Raw genomic sequence first — 14,057 nt, forward strand, 5'->3', positions numbered from 1 at the left:
TGGCGACGGCAGGGGCTTGCCCACCTTGGGTTTTAATGAATGAATGAATGAATGAATAGTCCTGAGAGATGCTGGCTTGCCTGCCTGTGTGTTTTGTTGATAGAAAGACAAAAAGAGAGAGGGAAAAAAGAAACTGAAGGAACGGAACAAATACTGATGTGTGTGTGTCTCATGAGTGGGTCTGTTTGTGTGTTTGTGAGTGTGTGCATATTTTTGTGACGAGTAGTGGGATACAAAATGAGACAGAAAGAGAGAAATGCAAAAGGATGCTGTTTTGGTGTGTGTCTTCAGGCAAGTTGTGAGAGAACTCTTATCAAGCGGAGTACAACACCACAAGAAGAGCAATTAGAGAGTGTTTTGATACTGAGTCAAACGCGACATCAACTTTTCTTTAATTTGCTGCTCCCTCGCTGCCTGTTTTTCTGTCTCTCTGTTAGTCTGTGTTGTCTTCCTGTTTTCAAGTCAATTATTTGTATTATTATATTATTAAAAAATTGATTTGATCTTTAAAAAAAAAGCAAAAAAAAAAAAAAGCAGAACAAACCATTGTGTTGGGCTGATTCCGATTTTGGCTACTATTATGTGTGACATCAGCCAGCCAAACTCCTCCGTAGAACAGCAAATATCGAATTATAGCTTAGCTACAGTAACTAGGACATGTCGAAGCAGTGTGCATGGGCTGCAGTAAGGCGATACTCAGTGAGTCTGCGGGGTGGTTTCTTTATTAGAGGCACCAAGTGTGCGCACATCCGGGCAAAGATACCGAGGTGCAAGAGAGAAAAATAAAACTGCAGGGCACAAAGGAGGTTTGCACACTTTCAGGCCCTGAATAAACAGTTCAGGCCTGAGGAAGATCTTACAGATCAAAACACAGCCTTAAAAAAAGTGAAAAATAAAAATAAAATATTTATTCTATATATTTTAACAGTGTGCAGACCTCTTTTGTGCCCTGCTGTCTTTATTAGCCTTTACAAAACCAAGAAGACAAGGAATTGGGGAAGTTTACACTGCAGCAAGCCCAGCCAAACTTGTTGTCTTTTAAGATATTATTACCCAAGTGTTACGTTAACTCAAATTCAATGCTTAGTCTAACCTGGTTTTACCAGGTTTTTCAACCAACTCATGGAGCTAACGTTGGTTAACAGACAATTAGAAGCCTGTTTGAGGGACACATTGTTTCAAAAGCTATGAGTAATCAGCGTCTTTATAGTTCATTAATTCTTCATGTGATGTCCGAATGGTCATTATGGAAGAGTTTCCATGACCATATACTAAAGGAATGCATTTCAATTTAAAGATTTTGTGTCTCAGTGCTATTTCAGAGGGATTAGGTCTCACCAAAAGGGTAAATTACATGTTTGACATCATTTGTCATAGTAATGGAAAAATTTGTTGGCAAATTCTGAATTTTGGCACAAATTCTAAAGCTACTGGTTCGAGCATTGACATTTAAGAGCCCATATTGGTCACACATGGCTGCATTATTTTTCTGTCTCTCCTCTGTCTGTCTCGTCTTAATTGTAATTGTGTCTCCTCTCCTCATTTTGACATTCAGATGTGCTTGACTGGGAAAGGCTGAACACGGCACCTCTGCCTCGCCTTCACAGCTAATAAATCCTCTTTTGCTCACCCCGACTCGGTCTCAACCATCTGCCGTCCCTACCCTCTCTCTCTGTCTCTCTCCATTTACATTGCATTACATTTTTTTTTGTACTTGGCTTTAAGATATTCTTCTTTTCTTGCCTGTACTAAAAAAAGAAAAAGAAGGCTTGTGTTGCCGACTCAACCCAACATAAAAAAAATCACATTATGTTATATAAAGAGCAGTTATGTGAAAAGTACTGACAAATAACTGCTGTAGGAAAAAGATATGCACAGACATGTACATGCTATAAAAGTTATTTTATTATTTCTTCCCACCTATTCAAATGGTTACTGCTAAAAAATGTAGTGCCATCTAAATCTGTGCTGAGTCTGTGTGGCTGGGCTTCTGTCTGTTGCTCAGTCTGCTTGACCTTCTCTCATCCTTTCTCCCTCGTTTTCCTCTTTTGTCTATGCATCCTGGCTGGTCTCCCACATTTTGCCTGAACAAACAGCCGAGCCAAAAACACAGCATTCTGTGCATATACAGCTCTCCCTGTGGTTCTCTTTTCATCCCTCATTCCCTCCATATCCCCCTCCTCACCCCGATGGACTTAATCTTCATACTTACTGCCGTATACTGCCGTTAGCTGTCCCTGTGATTGTGCTGCATTTATTTAGTATTTCCACTGTTTCACTTCAGCATCAGCATAATCATTATTTCAATTTATTTTTCACGGTCTTTGACACCCCGTTGTGTCTTTCTCTATACTCTGAACAGCCTTCACCTATTTCAAAACACTTTGCCATTCCATTCATATCACCTTCTTCCCTTTACCTCCCCTGTCCTCTCTCTCTGTGTCTGTCTTTCTGTGCAGTGCTGTCATGCATGGTTGACTAGAACATAGAGACAGGTCTACTGCTCCACCACTGCTGTCCAATTCAGAATCCTGATAAGCGTGTGTGTGAATTCATCTGTACATAAATGCTTGTATGCCTACCTAAGCGTGTTATAGCATATGCATAAAACAAACATTGAGAGAGAAGTGTGATGTGTGAATGTACGTGCCCTTTTTGTGTGTATTTGTGTATTTGCACATTAATGTGTGGGCAACAAAAGGCATGTGTGTTTCTTTAAAGTGTGAAAGTCAGATAGCTGTCTGAGTCTTTGCGCCCATGGGGATTGGGTATGTGTGGCTATTATTGCTCAGTCTTCATTATGCCCTGTCCTGCTGTGCATGTATCTGTATATATATATATATATATATATATATATATATATATGTGTGTGTGTGAGAGAGAGAGAGAAAGAGAGAAAGAGAGACAAGAGAGAGAGAGAGAGAGAGAGAGAGAGAGAGAGAGAGAGAGAGAGAGAGAGAGAGAGAGAGAGAGAGAGAGAGATCCTCCGCCTCACTCCTCCGCCATAGACCACCCTCCTTCCTTTCACATCCCTCCGTCCGTCCCACAGCCCGAGTGGCCCCTCCTGGGGTATCATTACTACCTACACCTGGCTCCTTCCTCATCTTCCTGTATCAGAGCTATCAGGCCAGCCCTTACTTCTGCCCTCCATCAAACAAGCCCTGTCAGAAAGCTAAAGTCACACAGCCCCAACACACACAGAGCTGAGCACAGGCACACACATCCACACAAGCAAATGTTCTCAGCTGTGACAGAGAGAAAAGAGACGGATGAGACGTTGTTTCTTTTGTGAATTCTCAATTTGCACGCAAGACTATCAGTCATACCAAACATATTGCAGTCATACTTTGTAATTGCATTGAGCAGGACAGAAAAATAAACATGCACAGACTGCAAATTATTTACACTTATAGACAAAGTATTGATGAAAAGGGATGATTCAATTTAAGCAACAAAAATTAGACGTTAGAAATATAAATTTAGTACTGTCTCTTTGCACATTTCAGTCCAGGCAGGTTGAGATTTAGAGCCAGACTGACCCCTAGTGGCAAGACTGACAATAGCAACAACAACAACAACAGAATGTAAGGGGGGGGGGGGGGGGCTCTATATAGCTCCAGAGTAGGCAACTGAAAAGGCAGGGACATTTTGTTGCCAAAAAAGCCTAATCTGACAAGAAATGCAGGCAGAAGTTTTAAGATGAGCTGAAATAGTTTCTATTATTATCACAGCTGTGTTAACACTGATTTTTGAAATCAGCCTTGATGTTGATCTCTAAAGCAGAGAGGGAAGTGATAAGCGGACAGTGTACAGAGCTGGATTGTACATTCATGATGGAAATGACTGTGTAATGGGGATGATAAGACACTTCTATCTGCAGGGGGCAGGGTCTTTTCTGTCCTCTGCTTTTTGAGAAGTCTTCATTATGTCTGACTCCCGGGTTGTGACGGTCCATTTGAACTCCATTAGTCTCTGGTTCTACCTGTCTGTCTACCTTTTCTGTCAGGGAACTCCGTCTCACGCCGCTGCTCTGTCTGTCGGCTCATCACGTTTCCTGGATCTTTGGCTCCATGTGGGCAGCCAAGCAGAACTCACAGCCTCTAAGACCCCTGTGCTGCGGCTCAGCAGAGGAGCTATACTGTATATGCACAGCACAGAGGTGCAGGGCAAGTCGGCATGAGGAAGTGGAACACTCACACTAGAAATCCGATCACACACCTTTTATGATCAGTAATTCTATCTAAGGTGAATGTTCAGCAGGTCATAAACTTGGAAATTGCTTGGAAACGCAATGCAAATGTGTGTAAATGTACAGTGTTTATACCAAGCTTAGTTACACACATACTAAAGAGAATATGTATCTGTATCAACTGCACATACAAACACAAACACATGCAGATGGACAGACGGGTGTATAACCAGATAAGGGGAACAGACAGATGGATAGGCAAGCAGTCTGGCACGGCAAAGTCTGCCAGAAAAACGGAATCACAATCAACTAAACAACAAAGTGGTGGCAATGCTCCTAGGTCACTCTGAAGTTATCTTATTTAATCCTAAAGTCTGGTTCTATTGTGGAGGGGGAACTTAGATCCAAGACAAATAACTGGACCAAAAAATCTGAAAAGGCAGGTCTCAGTCCTCATGCAAGCAAACTATGGTGCATCAAACTACTGTGTGGTTTACTGGGAGTACTCCAAACCAGCAGCATCAAACAATCAAACGGCACAAGGTTTATGCTCAATGAGGAGACAGATGTTGACACCTGGAAGCAGTTTGTCATGGTTGGAAAGCCTGTTAATGAAACATTAACTGAGGGCAAGCATTCTAGTCACACTGTGTGTTCTTCACTGATATGAAAAACCTGTCAGGTAAATTATGCAGAAGAGCATAAACACCATGCTCCACTAAATGTTCAGATTGGTTTTCAACCTGTCTGTTGCTCTAACCTGGTAGGACGACTCAGTACCCAACCTGCACAAAGACAAAGCGACGTGTGACTTCCCGAGTCCAGCTTTCTTGCAAAGTGGAAGTGTAAACCTCAACATGCTAGATGATAAACTGCAATTACATAGACTCTGATTTGTAAAAAAAAGAGAACAGTAATGAAATGATTGAGCAGAAATGGTGAAATGGTGTAACGTCATCTGTTTAAATCTGCAGATGTCTTCCTCTGAGAAAATGAATAATGATATGTGACAGCGAGAGAACTCAGAGAGAGTTTTCATCTTGAGATGAATGATGATAAAGATGGATAGCCTTGTACAATATAAGACAATGACAGTGAAAGATCCACCATCACTCTGTTTGCAGCTGATGTGAAAGAATGAGCATGCAGACACGCGGGTATGCTAAAATGAAGGAAGGTGGCAGAAGCATTGATATTCAGATTGATGTGTTGCGGGACTTGTTGGACGGGATGATTGCTTTGCAAGCAGATTTATATTTATATATATGTCAGTAAAAATTCTCCAATAAAATTGATAGAATGAACTTTTAACTTCTTGTTGCTGATGTTAAAGTAAAAGAACAGATTCAAGGCATTGTAGGGCTGGTTTTATGCACTGCAGCCTTTAAGTGCAAATTGACTCCTTGGTTAAATTGCGCAATTGGCCATTTGAAATGGATGGTCCCTTATAATGAAGTTAAATGCAGCACTTTAGCAGGTTAAGTGCACTTAGAGTATTTAGGGTTGCTATCATCCCCTTTTTGGTTGGAGGATTTTCAATTATCAAACACAACAATAGTCAGTCCCACTTGATTTGTCTAACTCAGACTGCTGAAGTCAGAACAAGAACTTTGGATTCTGTCCCGGCTCTTAATAGAGTAGTTATGCTAGGAAGAGATTGCTTCATAACCAGTAAGGAAAGGAAGATAATGTTCTCTTCATCCTCTACTTGCTCCCCCTTGGTAACATCATATGCCTCCATAGTCTCCATTTCCACTGCTATGCTGACGACACCCAGCTCTACATCTCCACCTAATCAATCACCCCCACCACCCACTCCACCATCACCAACTGCCTCACAGATATAAAGCCCTGGATGCAAGCCAACTTTCTCAAACTCAACAGTGACAAAATCCTCATCATCGCCCCCAAATCACAAAAAATCCCACCACAACTTCTCCCTCTGCCTCGATGGCACCGCTGTTCCTGCTTCCGCACATATCCGTAACCTTGGTATCATTTTTGAGCAAACCCTCTCCTTTGACTGCTACGTCAATCATATCAGGAAAACCGCCTTCTTTCATCTCAAAAACATCGCCTGTCCGCCACACCTTCATCACCTCTCGACTGGACTACTGCAACAGCATCCTGTACGGCAGATCCACCAAAATCATCAACAAACTACAATACATCCAGAACTCAGCTGACCGTCTGCTCTCCCACTGCCGCACCAGAGACCACATCACCCCAGTCCTTCAAATCCTCCTCTGGCCCCCCATACAGCAAAGAACACAGTTAAAGATTTTCCTCATTACATACAAATCCCTTTCCAACCCACTTTATACCTTACGGACATCCTGCACAGACACGCTCCCACCCGCAACCTCCGATCCACCGACTCCAACCTCCTTACCCCGCCTACTTGGTCCAAGGACCGAACCTGGGGGGACAGGGCCTTCTCCAGTGCTGCCCCCTCCCTCTGGAACTCTCTCCCCCAGCACCTCAGACATCCGTCACTCAGCACTTTAAAAACTGCACTTAACACTCATCTTTTTAAATCTGCTTTTAACCTAAGATGCTAGTTATGTATGCTTTTGTTTTGTTTATTACTGTTATAATGTAATCTCTCTGCCTTGTTTACATTGTTATTGCTGTTATTGTTTCTGTTTTTCACTATGTATAGTGCCTTTGACTACCTTTAAAAGCTATACAAATAAAATGTATTATTATTATTATTACTACTGTCAACCACTTTGCTGTTGTGTTAAATCCTGCTTCACAGATCAGAGTTGGTCAATACAATTCACTGCCTGTACCCTGGCTTGTCATCGGACAATGGGAAAGTTCTTGTGCCTCAAAGAAACTTTACCAAATAGTTTGGACTGGAATCAAAAACTTTTGAGACACTGTCCAAAAGCTCCTCTTTTAACTCTCACATCCATATTGACCTACAAAACTCAATAGGTCAAGATGTTTGGCCTCATTATTAACTGAATGACATTTAAAGATTTTTTTTTAATCAAAGTCGAGGCATTTCAATTATACCAATATTGATGTATTTTCCCACAGCTCAGACAGAATCTGCAATTGACACCTCACACTAACACTTCTCCATCCCAATTTTACTCCCATTTTCCCAGTCAAAAACGGACGTGTTTATGTGAGAGTTAGAGTAGAGTAGATTCCTCTTCTACTGTACAGTAAACACAAAACAGTGTCAGGGAAAAGCCCAATTTCCTACCGATAACTTTGTTAAAACTGTGAGATAAAACTAGAATGAATCAGTGTTAGAGATTTTAGTGCGTGAGTCCTCCCATTCACCATTCTCCTTATTTAACCAAATAGCCTGATTGCCTGTATTAAGCCTGAGGGAAGATCGAAGTTCGATCTCTGCCACTGATAGAGGACTGTGGATTTGATGAACCCAGCAAACAGTCTCATTAAGGAGGACATGTGACCATTTATATGATCCTGGGGATTTTCTTGTTCTGTGGCCTTGTCTCACATTTACATGGGAACCAAATCAGATACTTTGGAGATTAGATCTTGTTATTTTTTGGAATCAATTCTGATATAATACGATCATGGTAGGGCTTCCATGTAGCTACACTGTGTTTTGAAAGCATTAGCTGATGTTTGTATAAAAAGATGCAGGCATGAAGATGTAAATGCTTATGTTTAAACATAACCACCATCTAATCACAGTCGCTATTTCAGCCATGCATTACTCACGTGGTGAAGGCAGGATTGTACTTGGCTCCCAGGTAGTACGAGTACAGGTTGAACATGCCAATCATGAAGGCCACAAACACCATGATGAAGATGACCATGAACTTGAAGATATCTTTGACCGTGCGCCCCAGTGAAATCTGCAATGGGCCGAAACTCTCGTTTGCTGGCAGGATGTAGGCGATGCGCGAGAAGCTCAGCACCACAGCGATGGCGTACAGGCCTTCTGAGATGATCTGGGGGTCTGATGGGCGCCACTTGTTCCTGGCTGGAGGAGAAGAAAGACAAAGACGAGCGGCTGAGTAAGGTGTTAATGTATAATGTGATTGAGCTAATGCAGAGTCAAACCAGAGATCGTTCAGTAATTGTCTGATTTTGTGGGAAACTGGTTTCCCAATTTGAACAATAAAATAGGTCCCCGTTTCAGATTTGAACAAATTTAATATTTTCACCCTGAATATAACCTGATACATTAGGATACAAGTATAGTTCCAAAACTAATGTTGAAATTACATTTCTATTAATCATCCTCAGCTGCATTTGTGGATTTAGAATTGGAAACATTTTCTGATATCCGATTGAAATATATGGTCTATGTGTGGTTTAAGATCACATTTTTACCATGCATTAAATCATATTGTGAAAACCCTGCATTCCTCTGGCTTGATAAATATTGTCAGCTGCACATAATTGGTTTGGAAGAGAAGTAAAGAGTATAATCTTGGCAAAGGTACAGTAAGAAGATGGATTCAGTGATGATGGATGGGGATTAGGGAGGGGGGAGGGGGAGGGCAACGAGTATGAGGCGGGTGGACAGCACAGAGAAAGGATAGTGTGTCCAAGGAGAAGTAAGGACAGAGAGAGAGGACAACAGGGAAAAAGGAGATACAAAAGAGATGAGTTAAGTGAAGATCACAAACAGAAAAAAGTATCAGACAAGGAGTGAATATATCCAACACAATGTGTGCACTTTTCAGGGCAGATATGGAGACGTATGGAGAATGGCTCACGGTTATAACTGACACACCAGTCATTTACATTTTCATCCATTTACTGATATGTCATGACAGAGTCAGACCACCAGATGACAGCACTGATGAAGGTTCCCTTAGCAGGCCACTAAGAAGTGTACAGTCCAGCAGCCTGCAGCCTGCAGCAGGTTTTATTATGTTGTAGAGGAGTTTTGGTTCTGGAAATGAACTAAAAGTTTCCCTGATTTGTTTTATACTCTGAAATCTATAAAGTTGATAATTAGACCCAAGCGCAGGCAGGTGTATATTTCAAATAAAGACAGAATAATAAAAATAGTTATTAATAATTATCTGGGGAGGTTTTAAATCCAAATTCCCCACTGTTCACTGTGTTTGCTTGTCTGCGGAGTTTCTGTCAGCCTGTGTATATACCTCTGCACTTACTTGTTATTATGGACACATCAATTTCACTAATTGAATGTGGTGTGCTCAAACAGAAGAATATGTGAACAAATATGTGTGAACATGTTCGGTTAAATATGCAACAATGACATTTTTGGACAAATACTTATCTGATGTGCTTATCACTGACTGATTGTGCACAACAATGATTCAAGCCCCTCATGAAAACTTTTACATTTTATCTTATTGTGTCAATAACCTCACCTTTCTTTTTTGTTAGATAAGAAGTGAGGCAGTTTGACATTTTGTTGAGCCAAAACAAAATATATTTATTTTTTCAGATTAAACATAAATTAAGATTTTTGGCATCATTGGTTGTCACAACGGCAGAGAAAACAAAGAAAAGAGCGCCACATACAGGAACTCAGACTCTGTCCAAGCAATCTCTGTTAAACACCAGAGAAATCACTAAACTCCTAGACATCTTCAAAGCCTTTCATCGGATTTTTGGAGTAACTGCTTACCGAAAGTGAAGTAGGCGACTTCGTCAGGCAGCGAGGCGTTGCTAATGTCTTCGTCTGGTACGTGCATGTCCACATACTGCTGGGCTTTGGTCGCCTTGAGGAACGCCATGAAGCGTGCCGTGAAGGAAGCCACAAAGATAGACAACATGCCGAAGTCCAGAACATTCCACAGGTGCATGATGTACTCTCTGGGCCCGTCGCTCCAGATCTCCTTACATTCTGACCAAATCATACCTGAGGAAGGAGGACGTACAAATAAATGCACACTGCAGAAAGTCATCTCTCAAAAACGAGGAAAATATTTAGTCTCAAAGAACCCACATGTTTACCAGTACAGCTACACTAAAAACAAATACATACGTATGTCTAGATACAAGAAAAGGGTTGTAAAATGAGTTTGATTTAGCCAATGCTAGTGACATCCTCTTAAAATAAGGCTATACATTTAACAACTATATCTTTAAACCAGTACAGCTAGACTAGAAACAAGTACAAATGTCTAAATACAAGACATGTAGGAAAAGGTGCTTAAATGCAAACACTAGTACCATCAACTCAAACCATGCCCTCCTATTATCACCAGTCATTGAGGTCTCACTATCCACTCTGCTACAGACTCTCTGTTCAACATTTTGAGGAAGACGGGCTGACAAGCCTGCACACAGAAGTGATCATTCCAAAGTTTAAATTTTAAGGGACAAAGGCAACACTTGCCTGCGACTGTTCCAATCACGGAGACGCAAGCATTTCTAACAATAGCTTTCAACTGCAGCAACAACTTAAGATACACTAGTGGAGCTAGAATTGACACGGTTGCCCTCCAATTGATCCTCGTTAAATGGTTTAAAGTGTATTTATTCTAATTGCAGAGCCACGGATGAGTCATGTTTGATGATTGGACTTGTCGTGGCTAGACATTCTGACTTACTTCAAGAAATCTTGTCAACATGCTCACATCTAAAAGGATTTAACTATTTTTGTCACTGTACCCTGCTTAGCTGTACTGGTTTTAAGATATTCCAAAACATAAAGCCTTAATTCAAGATGATGGTTCTAGCATTTGCTAAATCTTTGTCTACATATTGAGCAAAAAATGATCAAAAGTGGACATTTGTACCTACACTGGTTTTAAGATATCTGTGGGTTTTGAGACATTGTGTGACATAGTGGACCGCCCAAACACCGGCCCGAGGCCGGCAGAGGGCCTCCTATGGCGGGTCGCAGTCAATGTCATGTATGATGTGATAGAATAGAACAGTTCAAATGGCTCATAGTGGGTTCCCCAGAAATGAAAAGTGTACTGTCTTTGTTCTGTACAGTATTTTGTCTATAGGAATACATGATTGCTTTTCTGTGGGTTGAGATAACAATAACACTGTGAATAAAATTTGGTCATAAAGAGATGAAGTGGATAAGATGTTTATGATAAGAGATTCTGACTTCGACAAAGCACTTTTGTACTTGTCAAGGTTGATCAAACAGCTTTGTAATTATGGTAATTTTAAGCATTAAGTTACTCAGAACCATTAATTAAATCTCAGTAATGAGTTATACAATTGTATTAAGATAATAAAAGGGCAAAAAAGCTAGAAACAAGTAAAATGCTGAAACAAGCATAATTTGCCTTGATTTAAGACATTTCATCTGACTAAGATTTCAGTTTTCGTTGTGCATGGATACATTGTACAAATAAAAAAGGAGGCTCACACAGGCACTCATACAAACGCTCAAAAAGAAGCGTGCACTTACAAAGATGTTGACAACAAAGCTTATAATTCATACTCAACCATTCAGAAAACCCCTCTTATAGCTCAGGTGCACACAAACACACACACACACACACACACACACACACACACACACACACACACACACACACACACACACACACACACACTGCCATTCTCTATTTGGAGCCAAAACAAGGAGAAAATTGCTTACTGAAAAAGCGCCCTGATCAGTATCATCTCCGTAACAATTACCGGGCCTTCAAAGCATGCTGCTGGAATTACAATTACCCTGCTCTACCTAAGCCACCACTCACTGCACACACACAAACAAACATAGGCACACAATGAAACACACACACACACACACACACACACACACACACACACACACACACACACACATTCAAGCACCTGCTGCCAAAAATGACCACGGATGGGCAAAGAATGGTGCCACTACACGTAAACAAACAAAAGCAGGAGCATATGTGCACCGACTTATACAGACCACTCACATAATGTTATTAAATGCGTGTGTTTGTAGATGAAAGGAAGCACATCAGCAGATGGGAAGCAGCTGAGGTCTGACAGATACTGCCATGGGCTATTTATCTGTTGAATATGACTTTGTCTCACAGCCGTCTATCTGTTTCTTCATGCCTGTCTTTTTTAATGCCGTACACTCCACCCCTCCCTTAACTTTCATCCGTTTCTGCCATTTTTATGTCTCTCCATCCCTCCTTCTAATATTTCCTCAGCACCACTTCTCAGGTCAACCTCCAAATTTCCCTCCAGCTTATCGTTAGGACTCAGCATGGCCACTGCTTCAACAAGTCTGGCCTGTGCTGCATCCAAGCAGGAAACTTCTATTTGATCTTTGGAAGATAAAAGAGAATGGATTGTTGTATTGCCATTGGCTTTCATCCACTTGGTTGGTATGGTCTTGCATTAATCTTGAATTCTGCCTCATATGAGAGTTGGGCTTAAAGGTTCACAGAGTCTTTCCACTGATTCATGGGAAAGGAGTTGTGTTGTAGACTTCACTGTGTTGTAGCTTCACTACATTGGATTACTTTGAATTAGCATCAAAAACTTTTAAAATGTTTGTAGAAACATCACCATAAACTCTTCTTGCTTGCATGCTGATTAATTAAATCCATATTAATAAAAACTAAATATTCTAAGGAAATCCATAAGGTAACCTTTTGCCTTGACTGTTACTATATATGCTGTATCAAGGTTATTTGCTATCATGATGGAGAATCTGCATCGACAGTGACTTTCTTTTTTGCATTTTAATTGGCTGCAACTGTCACAGTGCATGTGCACCATGTGTGTGAGAGAGAAGACTCACCCAACACCCACTTCATGATCAGCATCTCTGTCCAGGAGAACTGGGTGGTCTTGACCCTGAACACCTGTCGCGGGTGGTCTGTGATGGTCTCATTGGGCAGGTTCTTCACACCCTCAAAGCGGTCAGAGGCGTTGACAACAAGCAGACCCAAGAAGATGGTGAAGGAGACAGCGTGAGCCACGAACTTCATGAAGGGGCTTCGCAGGATCTGACCGAGCTGGAAGTGAGAAGATTTAGGATATAAGAAGAAATATGTTCCATTGTGCATCTGTGGTTTCCAAATACTATTAAGGACCAAATGATGAATGAAGGTTAAAGAGAGATTAGTAATGTTTGTTAAAACACCTATTTACAGATTTGTGCACATTTGGGGGCAGCACAACAGGCTGTAAACACAGTACAGACATATCGTCAACCAAGTTGATTTGGTGAACGTATTGGTGAAAAGTTTCCTATGTAAAAGATTCAAGGACACGGAGCAACATTTGCATTCCAAATGTGTTTCTGAACTATGTACAGTTGTATATGATGTATGTCATTCTGCTTTTGATTCTATTTTGGTCTCAACCAACTCCAAAAAAAAAAGCTCCACCATTGCAACCAGATAATTGCTCACTTTGTTTGTCTGTCTTTTGGACACACATTGTATGAATAATTGAGCTCTAATAAATGTGTTGAATGCATTTCCTTTCTCATAAATCATTTGCAAAGCTGATTAAAAAAACACATTTTGAATCCTGCATCGTAAACATCCATGTTTTCCAGGCTAGTAGTGTTCTTCCTTCCTGCCATTGCATGCTCATTGCTGTGTGTCCTGGGCATTATTAACACCACCTGTTGATCAGTGGAATAATGTGAAACCATTGGCAGGAATGTCCAGGGAGCCACTTATAAAAAGAATCAGGGAATCAGACTATTGATATCTGTTTGACTGGTATTTTCTTTGAACAGTTAAAAAATTGCAGCCAAACAAAACATCGTTTTTTATTAACTGAGCTAATCAGTGTTCACGTGTTATTGCAGTGTTCCTCAGATTTTGGTCCTCAGAGATCAAAATCTGAACAGCATCACTAAACAACCATCTTAGCAGGCAAATGGCAGCTGTTGTAATTCATGACTGTGGAAGATAATGCCAGAGTAACTAGATGCCAAACAATCAGCAGAGACTGTGAAAATGCACCA

At 40.9% G+C, this 14,057-nt stretch overlaps 1 protein-coding gene across 1 annotated transcript in view; it reads right to left on the bottom strand.

The window, feature by feature from the left end:
- Nucleotides 1–14,057, bottom strand: part of trpc7b (transient receptor potential cation channel, subfamily C, member 7b) — a 48,502-nt gene that overhangs the window by 12,425 nt on the left and 22,020 nt on the right. The window contains exons 5-7 of the mRNA XM_068714802.1: nt 12,876–13,092; nt 9,795–10,028; nt 7,901–8,165 (exon numbers count right to left, since the gene is read on the bottom strand). Of these exons, the coding sequence (XP_068570903.1) occupies nt 7,901–8,165; nt 9,795–10,028; nt 12,876–13,092 (716 nt within the window). The remainder of the gene's footprint in view (nt 1–7,900; nt 8,166–9,794; nt 10,029–12,875; nt 13,093–14,057) is intronic.

This window comes from Cebidichthys violaceus, unplaced genomic scaffold (genome assembly GCF_023349555.1).
Source record: "Cebidichthys violaceus isolate CVI_PGR_0920_01 unplaced genomic scaffold, fCebVio1.0.p SCAF_2, whole genome shotgun sequence".
NCBI lineage: Eukaryota > Metazoa > Chordata > Actinopteri > Perciformes > Stichaeidae > Cebidichthys > Cebidichthys violaceus.